Below are 10,731 nucleotides of genomic sequence, written 5' to 3'. Positions count from 1 at the left end.
TTTCAAAGAGCATTAATCCTGTTGCAGTTATTTTTTCCTATGGGAAAAGGAAAAGGAACATTTCAATAACTAAACTGCTCTTAATACTCATTTATTTAAACTCTTTTCTCATTTGGCTGAAGAGAAAGAAGTCACGTGACGTTTCTTCTGGGTGCTGTGACTCAGAAGGAAGTTTGTGGAAGGAGCCTGGCTGTGTCTCCCCAAATACTTCATATTTAGCATGAAAAGGATAGCTTTCTGTGACATTTTTAAAGTGATTTGCATGTTACTACTTGAAACGCCTAATATTTCAATCCTTTTCTCTTCTGAAAATACCTATGTTTTAAAATTCCTGCTTCTGCCTCCCTCTCAAGAATTATTTAAGAAAACAGGAAAGTGTTCTCAGAAGGTCGTTTGGGGTCGCTGCCTCTTCTGTGAGGCTCCCAGGTTCCCGCAGGGAGCGCAGCGCGAGGGGGGCTTCAGGAAACAGGTCCTGCTTGTTGTGGCTTTCCAGGCCCGGGTGCAGGACCGTGGACAAGGTGGGTGCTTGAAGAAATCAGAAAGAGCTGCACTGAAAGAGGCTTCAAAGTCTCCACACGGGGGTCCGTCCCCGGAACTGCAGACGTGCCCTGGAAGTGGCATGCGCCTGTTGCCCGAGTCCAAGGGGGCCACAGAGAGGATGCCTGCCCTCAGGGGCTGGCCACATGGCTCAGACTCCGCCAGTGCAGGGGGCCCCCCTCCAGCCCCACACCTCAGGCCCAGAGCCTCCAGGAGTCCACATTGGGCCCCAGTGCTGGGCACAGAGCCCAGGGACCCAGGGACACCTAACAGTGCCCCGCACCCTAGCCACACCCTAGCCCTGCAGCTCTCCTTAGAAACCGGTTCCCTCACGTGGCCCCAGGAGGCAGCAGGGTGGGTCGTGGCCCCTGGGTTCCTCAGAGGGGCGCCCCAGGCCTCCTCTCCGCCTGCTCAGCAACCCGCTGGCCCGGCTCTGGAGCCCTCTCCACGTGGTACCTTCCTGCAGCCCCCAGCGCCAGCTCACCCTGCAGCCACTCCAGGTTCCCAGTGGCTCAGGCCACGACGGTGGAGCCAGCGCTGGCCCTCCCTCCCCTCGCACTGGCCCTGGGGGCTTCTGTAGATGGGCCCAGGTGCGCCCGTGCTCTGGTCTGAAGCAGCCCCTCCGACGTCACCACACTGTGCACGGAGCCCTGGGAGCCCTGGGCTTCTGCCCAGCCACTGCCATTGTGGTGGTGTGCCCTAGTTACCTCGGGCCTAACTGCGCAGGGACCCCACCACTGGTGTCTGCTTCCACCCTGCCCTGCAGGCTGCCCTCAACGCGGGGCCACAGATATTCTGGCAAAGCCTGGGTCATGCCACATCACTCCTCTCCTCATTCAGAGGAAAGGTGAACATTTCACCTTGACCTCCATGACCCTGCATGATATGGTCACTCTGACCTCACCTGCTACCAAACATTTCACTACTCGCTGAGCGTGTTGGGAAGACCCCCACCACGGCCTTTGTCCTTCCTGCTTCCCCTGCCTGGACTGCTGTCGGCCCAGACCTCTCTGCCTGTCGAGCTTCACATGAGTGCTCCTCCCCGGAAGGCCTGCTGGCAGCCTGTGCAGAGTGCTGGCCATGCTGCCCTGCCCTCCCCTAGTGCTCTGGCCCCCTGTGGGTGGAACCCAGGGGTCCCAAGAGCAAGGGACAAAGACAAAGGGCCGTGCTCACTAGCATCCCAGAGAGGCCACCTGGGGAGCTATGGCACCCTCTGGCATCAGGAAACCACTGAGGCACATCCTCAGGGACACTGCGCTTGGCTCTGAGGAGCTTCTCACTCCTGAGGTCACAAGCGCCCCTTCAGTCACCCCAGGGTCTGCTGCAGAGGCTCTCTGCAGTCCAGCACTCCCACCTGGTGGCCATGGAGCTCAGAGCCTTCAGATCAGGTTGGCACTGTATCTGCCCCAGGCCTGCAGCCTACTCTGGTCCAAGGCAGACGCGGGGCCCGCGGCTTGAGGGGAGTGGGCTGTGGAAAGCAAGGGTGGTGTGAGGAGGTGCCGCAGGCTCAGCGGGCCCCTACCAGGCCTGCAGAGCACCAGGCCGGGCCAGGCCTGACACGGGGAAGCACTGCTTGCCTGCCCACCTCCAAGACCACGCCAGACACGCCAGCCAGAGCCCAGGCCTGCCCAAAGCCACCTGTGAAGAGAACTCTGGTGTTTGAGGACAAATCTGAGAGGTGAGAGGGAACTTGAAGGGCAAATTCCCTCACCCAGGAGAGGTGTTTCACCTAAGAACCTCGAGTGTGAGCCTACGAACTTAATACAGAGTGACAAAGTGGTCAGAAGTGCAGAGGTCTGAGCTCACTGCTTATCACATCGTGAAATCTCTACAGAGATGGGCTAAGCTGATGCACATGGAAGAAGCCTCAGTCGTGACTCCGGGGCTCTATCTGGAGGAAATCCATGAGTGAACACGAAAACTCTTCAGGCCCAGCCACTGTCCTCACAGCCCACATGCTGGGCAGGGAGCTGTGCAGACTCCCAAGGAGCACCCTGGCCAGAGGACAGATTCCTCAGAAGCCTAATGGGCTGAACCCTGCAGGCCCCAAAACACCAGGCAGCTCATGCTGCCATATATAGGTTCCACTGTCCGTCTCTCTCCTCCCTAAGGGCTCAGATGCTCGCTGCCTCGGTGCCCGTGTATTTTTGTATTTTGGGCTCCATTACATTGGTTAAGTCAAAGTCAGGCGACACCAGTCAGATTCATCCTACTGCCCACTTCCGAGGTTCACAGAGCAGACAGACTCCAGGTGGAACTCTCCCTACATCTCTCTGCATCCTGATGTTCTGCACAGGAGGCCAAAGGACCGGGGATCAGGCTATGTTTCTGTCCCTCCTGGCAGGAGGAGGCTGTGGCGTGGCAAGAAGGGGATGTGATGAGCCTGGCTGTCCATGTGGGTGGGAGGATCGGGACCTGGGGGACAGCGCCTCCTGCAGGCACTTGGCCGTCTCTGCATGCACTGGTTTGGATAAAAAGTGCTAGCCTGGATTTTCCTGGAAGGAAAAATGCCCAGATAAAATTACACACACACACACACACACACACACACCAGATGTCATGGAGAAGGACAGTGAGAGAAGCAGACTGACAGGCTTTGACACAAAACAATGCTTGCAGAGGCCCAGTTTACAAAACACAGGTCCTAAATCAAGCGAACCTGCAATGGCAGGTGAGGATGAGACCCAGGACGGAATGCAGGAGAGCAGCAGGGAGAGTTCACCTGTGGGACAGGAACGCCAGCTAGGACTGAGCCCTCGCATACGGCATGGGGCAAAGCGTCATAAACAGTTTTCCACATTTTTGGAGCATTGATGCCACTAAGCCCTCAAGACAATCCTCTGGCGCTGGCATGTCAACCTGGCGGCACTGCCAGCCAGCCAGCAGGAGGGAGGGAAAATGCAAGGAAGAAGTCCAGTTCCTACACAGCAGGAGCATGGCCAGGCCTCAGGGCCAATGAGGCAGCTCTTCGCCCACCCTGCTGCTGCCCGCGGAAATCGGCCAGAGCCCCTGACTAGCCAAACCCAATGAGAAGGTACGGGGACCCAGGGACTAAACAACAGCACTGGTAAAGGTCACCCTTCCAGGGCACAGAGAGGCAGTGGGAAAGCACACCACATGGCTGGTCAGTTGGGGCACGTGGGAGCCCAGCCCCATCATAGAAGGCACCTGGGTGGGCGGTCATTTCCCCTCCAGTCCAAGGCAGAAGGTTCCCTGCTCTGCCATCCCCACATCCTGGTCCAAGCACGACGGAGCAGTTTCACACGCTGCTCCTGGAGGGTTTGAAAGGGAAAGGCACATGAGCAGGGACCTATTCCTTGCCACAAGGACCTGGAAACAGAGGGAGCCCCCCTATGGGGAAAGTTCAGCTGGGACATCCTGGGGTGGGAGGGTTCTTGGCCTTGGACGGCCACCTGCCCAGGTACGAGTCACGTGCTGGTGCATGCTGTCCTTCAGATCTGAAATGTTCCCAAAGGCCCATGTGGTTAAGGTGTCCTCAGTCTTGTGCCACTGGGAGGGGAACACTTGGGAGACAGGGCCTGACGCTAGCAGGAGAGATGGAGGAAGGCAGGCTCCCCAGGGCAGGCATACCCTGTCCCTTCCGACTCTCTCCTTGTTCCCCAGATACCATGAGGTGAGCAGCTCACTCCAATGTGCTCCTGCCTGCCACAAAAACTGGACCACCAAAGGTCCCAGCCCTGGGGCCAACCACCGAGGACTGAAACCTCTGGAACCACAAGCCCAAAGAGACCTCTACTCCCTACATATCTGGGGTCACAGTCACAGTGAGGGAAGGCTGATCCACCCAGCGCCCAGGGAGAAGATGACCATGCTGCCGGAGACCAGAGGGTGCGCACAGCTCCACCCCTAGCCCTCGCCACCAGAGGCTGTGCTGCATGGGATTCGCCCATCGGAAAACTCACAGTGGGTACTTCATCACTCTGTCTTGAGCTGAAATTCACAGGCCAGAAGGTGTCTTTCATTCAATTTGCAAGCAAATGGCTAGTGGAAATTTATCCCAAACACTGAACACCACCGAGGCGCTCAGGCAGGAGGACAAGACAGGTCGGACCTGGAAGGACAAGTACAAGATTCAGAACAAGATTCACAAAGGATGCAGGAAGGGTCGGGATGGAGGGCTATGCACATTTTACAGCTCCTTAAAAATCTACTACGACATAACCTCCAGAACAGAGCTGTGCGCACGGGTCCACACAGTAGAGGTCCATGCACTCCATGCCTGTGCCATCACCAAGGTGACATTGTGGGGAAACAGGTCTGTGGGCCACATGGAAACCCAGGAAAAGGAGAGGAACTCTTCTTTTCCCCACCAGTCAAGCCCCTGGGACATTGCCTCTGGTGTGGGAATTCAAAAGCACCTCGTGCGTGTCCACCTGGTGAGGACTCGGACCACGTACTAAAGTCCAGGAGGTGGAGCTGCAGTGAGACCAGCACTTCTCCACACCCTGATGGAGGAAGGTACACAGCACCACTTCTCTGGAGCACCCTTTTGTCATGGATATTAAGGCCATGAAAAGTGTATGTGGCTTTCACCCACTAGTTGTGCCTCTGGGGAGGTAAAACAAGATAATCGGAGATGCCCACAGACAGGCTGGACCACGGGTTCCTTGCACCCCTGCTTACAAGGGCCCCAGTAGAAAGCAACTTGAATGCCCAGGGAAGGGGAACAGTCTGCCACAAATCTCAGGCTGCATCATGGCACCTGCGGGAAGGAGTCCAGGTGCTGAAAACCATGGAGCCCTCTGCTGAGGCCTAGCAGGCTTCCCAGGACCAGGGGCTCCCCAGGACCCTCTCCCAGCCTCTCCGCCCAGCATCTCCTGCTCAGGGAGCCAGGGCTGTCCACAGGGCAGTGCTCCCCACGCTCTGCCTGCTCCTGAGCCAGCTGCTCCCTCTGGCTCTCCTGCAGGGGCTGCATTCCAGCCCCTGCTCTGGGCCACCCCTCCTACCTGCCCCACCCTCCTCCACCCCCTGCACCCAGCCTTTCCTCCTCCTCCCTGGCCACCCGCCCTCTGCCCTCCTTCCTGTGTCCCCCCGGGGCCTGCGACACGGTGCCTCCTCGTGCCACTCTGGGTGTCCCCCCAGGATGGGCTTGGGCTTGTGGCTCCTCTGTCCAGGGTTCCCTTCTGAAAGTGGTGACCGGGCACCATCAGTGTCAGGCCAGGCACAAGGTCTGCCTTTCTGCCCCCCACCCAGCCTCCTCCCCTGGGACCACTCTGGGTCACGTGTTGCCCTTGGGGACCTCCGGAGGGCTCCCTGTCACTGCTCCCTTACACCATCCCCACTGTGACACCACCACCCACTCTCCCACTGTTGCCAGGAGGCGGCCAAGGAACGCAACAGCTGATCCCCACGGAGCACCCAATTTATTCCAAGATCCGTGGGACGCGGGAATGGATGAAGAGCTTATTGGGAAGCATCTCTGCCCCAGAGGGTGGGAGAGAGAGCAGAGGAGAGCAGGGCGGGGCACGTGTCCAAGGAGAAGTCCCTGAGGTGGGATCCGGGTGGGGCGCAGGGGCCCACTGGTGTCCGGGTGTCTTCGGGTGTCCTCCTGCCTGAGGGGTCCGGGAGGCGGCGGCCAGGGCAGGTTGCACTTCTCGCTCCAGCAGCTGGCCCTCGTGAGGTAGAACCCGGGCCACCTGTCTGTGGACAATGAGAGGGGCTAGGAGTCCGAGTCGCCCACCCTGTGGTGCCCAGGTGGACCTAACCCTGGTGGCACCCCCCAAGGGCAGAGGGTGTCCATTCATCCTTTGGAGATGACACTCATCAAGGCACACGTGAGACCCAAGGCAGCACCGCTCCACCTACTTGGCTCCGTGGGCGTCTCAGCTGGGCGCTGGCCAGGGAGCCACTCTGTTTTTGAAGAATCTTCTGAGGGCCTGACCTCTGGTGGGGGCAGGTCCCGGGGGGTCCCTGGGTGCTCGTGCTGGTGGTGGCGCGGGCCCTCCAGCTGCAGGAGCCACTCTGTTGGAGCGTCCGGAGCCAGTCCTGGGGGCCTGCACGCAGCAGCACAGCCTCGCCAGACAGGTGGCCATCCTCCGGACCACTTCCCTCCATCCCCTGGCGGTGTCACGGGTCAGGCCAGGGGTCCTGGAGCCAGCATGGGGTTGCGCGGTGGAGGAGGAGCTGGGATCCGGTGCCAGGGCTTGGGAGGACCCGGGCAGAGGGGCCGTGGGGCCGGGAGCAGGGACGCTGGCCGACAGGCTGCACAGCATGATGGCGGGCAGGCTGGCTCTCCTGCTGCCCACCTGCCCTGAAGGCTTGAGCTCCTCAGGCTGCTGCTGCTGCTGCTGCTGCTGCTGCTCACAGGCCGAGAGGGGCCAGGAGCGCATGGCCGGCCTGCTGACGCCCCACCTTGGGCCCAGAGTCAAGCTGGAGGGGATGGACAGGGACGGGCAAGGCCCCACCTGTGGCCGCCCAGGTACCTGCAGCCGCACCTGGCAGCCCGCCCCCCGGGTTTTCTGGTGGCCCAGCAGGAGGTAGGTGGCCATGGCCTGGTTGAACTGGCGCGTCGCCACCGACACCCAGGTCTCCTGCAGCCCGTAGCCCAGGTCCAGCATGGCCAGCAGGATGGAGGTGTCCGGGCGCTTGGGGAGCAGCTCGGCGGGAGGACTCGGGCAGCGTTCCCCATCCTGGCTCAGCCACGGGTGCCCCAGGATCTGCTGGAGCGTGGGCCTGTGCGCGGGCTCCAGGGTCAGCATCCAGGACACCAGGCTCTGCGCCTCGTCGGACAGGTGGAACGGGAGGTGGTACCTGGCCTGCAGCACCTGCTCCTTGGCCTGCTCATAGCTGGCCCCGGTGAACGGGACGCTGCCCGTGAGCATGAGGATCAGGAGGACACCCAGGCTCCAGACGTCCACCGCGGGGCCGTCGTAGGGCTCTCGCCGGTGCAGCTCCGGGGCCCAGTAGGCCACGGTGCCGCAGAGCAGGCCCAGCTTCTCTCCGGCCCTGAACCTGCAGGCCAGGCCGAAGTCGCACAGCTTGGCGCGGCCCGCGGCATCCAGCAGCACGTTGTCCGCCTTCACGTCCCGGTGCGCGATGCCCTGCGCGTGGCAGTAGCCCACGGCGCTGGCCACCTGCCCGAACAGCATGCGGGCCTCGTCCTCCCACAGGCCCACGACCTCCGGGATGTGCTGGCCCAGCTGGCCCCGAGCCATGTCCTCCATCACCACGTAGGCAGTGCCGGGGGTCTCCACGATCTCCAGCAGCTGCACCACGTGCGGGTGCTCCAAGCCCTTCATGATGTCCAGCTCCGACAAGACCCAGGACAAGGTGGCCCCCGCCCCCTTCCGCAGGACTTTCACGGCCACCTTCGTCCCCGTCAGGATGTGTCGGGCCAGGAAGACCTTGGCAAAGCTGCCCTGCCCGACGACCCCCAGGGGCTCATAGCGGCCCGTGAGGGCTTCCTCCAAGGAGGAGCTGGCCGCGAGGTCCCGACACACCCTCCGCACCACACTACGCTCACTGCTCTCTCTAGACATCCTCCGCCCCACGCCCACTAAGCCCGCTAGCTAAAAACAAACACAACAAACAAAGCAAAGAACACAAGCAAAACTAACACAACAAAGCCCAACAGAAAGCCCCAAATCAAAGAACCAACCCGAGACCGCAACCAGAACCACCAAACCACCAACCACCAAACGCGCTAACTATGGGAGTCCCACAGGTCACTGCCTAGAGCTTCCTGTGCTTGTGGACAAGGTGCCAGCCTCGTCCCGGCCTTATATCCCCGCTGGCTCAAGGGCCTCACAATGCTGGCCCCTGTGAGGTCACAGCCAGGAGTGGCCCACTCACACCTGGGGGTGGCCCACGGTGGCATCTCCCACTCGGGCCTCCGGGACCTTGGCCACCTTCCTGGTCAGAACAAGGAGGGTCTGTGGAACCTCGGTGCTCCCGTGTGTTCGGGACCCCGACCTCTCCTTGCTGAGAAAGGAGGAGCTGGACCAGGCCCCGGGGCCCGTGCCTCGCCAGTACACAACTCTGTCGTGGCTTTCGCCCCGTGAAGACCCCACCCCAGGTCCTCTGGAGCCATTCAGCGCCCGTCTCCTCCAACTCGGACAGACTGGTGTCCAGAGCGTGGTAGCAGTCCCCTCACGCCAGGACGCTGGTGCAGGTCGCTCTGCCCCCTGAGATCCAGGGCCACATTCCCGACCTCTGTGGGGTGTGGGGGCCAGGTCAGGCGCCTGCCTCATCATTGCCCCACAGGGTCCTATCAGGTCACTTGTTAGAACCCTGCCTGCAGCCCACAGGAGTGAGTGTGAGTCATCTTCCAGGGATGAAGGCCGAACCTGCCAGCCAAGAACCCTAGGGCCAGCAGGTGCCCTTCCTGGGGTGCAGAGAGACAGAGGCGACCCTGATGCCCGGGGCCCTTCCCACTGCTCTGTCCATAGAGCCTTAGCTGGCTGTTTGGGAACCTCACAGACTGACCGCTCCCCCCTCTGGGACCTGAGGTGTCCACGTGTCAGGCACCAGGAGGCCGGGTGTCTAGGGAGGTCTCGCTCTCTCCTTCCGGCGAGGGACCTTGTTGCCGTGTCCCACACCACATGGCTGAAAGGCCGAGGACTGGGCTCCTTCAGTCCCTTTCCCTGCTCTCCTCCCTTCTATCCTCCTTGGTCATAGTCATGGAGACCCCAAGGTCACGCATGTGAGGCCAGCGCTCAACTCCTGAGCCACTTTCCCAGCCCTTTCTAGTGTCTTTGACGAAGGATCTCACACACTTGCCTAGGCAGGTCTTGAACTGCCAATGCCCCTGCTAGGCCTCCCCAACCCACAAGTAAAAAAGCAGTCACCACCTTGCCCACCGTGACATGTCTGTGTCTGTCTCTGTGTGTTTCTGTGTGTGTGTGTGTGTGTGTGTGCATGAGCACACCTGAGACCAAACGCGACCATGTGTGGTGCAGAGGGTAGAACCAGGGCCTAGTTGCTGGCCAGAGGAGGTCCAGCCCTGAGGCGCACATCCCCTTGGGAAGCCAGGGCCCCAGGGCCTCACCCTCCTGAAGGACCACAACACCACACCCTCAAAGGGAGGGGAGTTTCATCAGCACTTTTGGAGAAACACACTCCTCAAAGCACGGCCCTGGGAAACCAAAGGCAAGGGAATCGGTCTCCCCTGCACCTGCCCTTCACGAGAGGAGTCCCTGGTGGTGGACTGAACGACCTTAGGCAGGGACTCAGAGATGGGTGAAGACACAGGGGTCTCTGGAAAGGTCTGTTCCTGGCAAGTACAAAAGCTGGCCTCACTTTTCTTGTCCACAGGGAAGGGACCGATTCAGAAGACTCAGTGGAGGGTCTGCGGTACCAAACCCACCAGGAACACACGGGTGGCTCTGTGACATCAGAGACCCAGGGGGAGGGGGTGGGGTTCGCATCTAGTACAGGATGGAAGTGAGGCTGCCCTCCATTCACATAAGACAGGGATCTCTGACCCACGTCAAATGGAAACCCCGCGGGGATCACAAAGAAAGGGGGACAGAGCCCACACCCCGAGTCGAAGGGATGGGAATTGAAAGGTTCACTCCAAACACTAGACCCGGAAAACGGCTCCTCCCAGCCAGCCCTGCACTCCTGGGGGCTGGGGGCTCTGGCCACACACCCTCCCCTGCCCACACCTGCGCCCCAGCTCCCCCACCCATAGGTGGTCCTGCTCCCTGCTCAGCAGCCCTGGGGAGCTCAGGGTGGCAGGCTGAAGGGCCCGTCCCCGGGTCAGGACGCTCACAGGGACGGTCCCGCGCAGCCGAAGGCCTAGAGAGGTTAAAGCTTCACCAGGGCAAGAGCCAGGCCCTGGCAGGGACATTCAGAGGAGGGACCAAGCGGCAGCCTCCAAGCCACTCTGGGGGAGGCACCCACAGCTCTACCCTGACTGCCCCCGGGGCCTGCGACACGGTGCCTCCTCGTGCCACTCTGGGTGTCCCCCCAGGGTGGGCTTGGGCTTGTGGCTCCTCTGTCCAGGGTTCCCTTCTGAAAGTGGTGACCGGGCACCATCAGTGTCAGGCCAGGCACAAGGTCTGCCTTTCTGCCCCCCACCCAGCCTCCTCCCCTGGGACCACTCTGGGTCACGTGTTGCCCTTGGGGACCTCCGGAGGGCTCCCTGTCACTGCTCCCTTACACCATCCCCACTGTGACACCACCACCCACTCTCCCACTGTTGCCAGGAGGCGGCCAAGGAACGCAACAGCC

At 60.9% G+C, this 10,731-nt stretch overlaps 1 protein-coding gene and 1 long non-coding RNA gene across 2 annotated transcripts; both read right to left on the bottom strand.

The window, feature by feature from the left end:
- Positions 1–75: 75 nt before the first annotated feature.
- Positions 76–4,750, bottom strand: LOC139706461 (uncharacterized). Its single transcript, XR_011708074.1, has 2 exons — positions 4,461–4,750; positions 76–3,809 (listed from the first exon to the last, which is right to left on the bottom strand). It is a non-coding gene; the product is annotated as an uncharacterized lncRNA (long non-coding RNA).
- Positions 4,751–5,904: 1,154 nt separating this feature from the next.
- LOC139706458 (sperm motility kinase 2B-like) lies at positions 5,905–10,637 on the bottom strand. The gene is made up of 2 exons (XM_071614737.1): positions 6,364–10,637; positions 5,905–6,198 (listed from the first exon to the last, which is right to left on the bottom strand). Exon 1 carries the CDS (start codon positions 8,034–8,036, stop codon positions 6,381–6,383), a length of 1,656 nt encoding a protein of 551 aa, XP_071470838.1. The 5' UTR covers positions 8,037–10,637; the 3' UTR covers positions 5,905–6,198; positions 6,364–6,380.
- Positions 10,638–10,731: the final 94 nt, after the last annotated feature.

Source organism: Marmota flaviventris, chromosome 7, assembly GCF_047511675.1.
Source record: "Marmota flaviventris isolate mMarFla1 chromosome 7, mMarFla1.hap1, whole genome shotgun sequence".
In the NCBI taxonomy this organism is placed as follows: domain Eukaryota; kingdom Metazoa; phylum Chordata; class Mammalia; order Rodentia; family Sciuridae; genus Marmota; species Marmota flaviventris.
Note: the sequence above shows the minus strand (reverse complement) of the source record. Positions and strands in the feature narration are given on the sequence as shown.

What these genes read in the sequence shown, in the direction of transcription:
- LOC139706458 (XM_071614737.1), bottom strand. Translation starts at nt 8,036, where the DNA reads ATGTCTAGAGAGAGCAGTGAGCGTAGTGTGGTGCGGAGGGTGTGTCGG.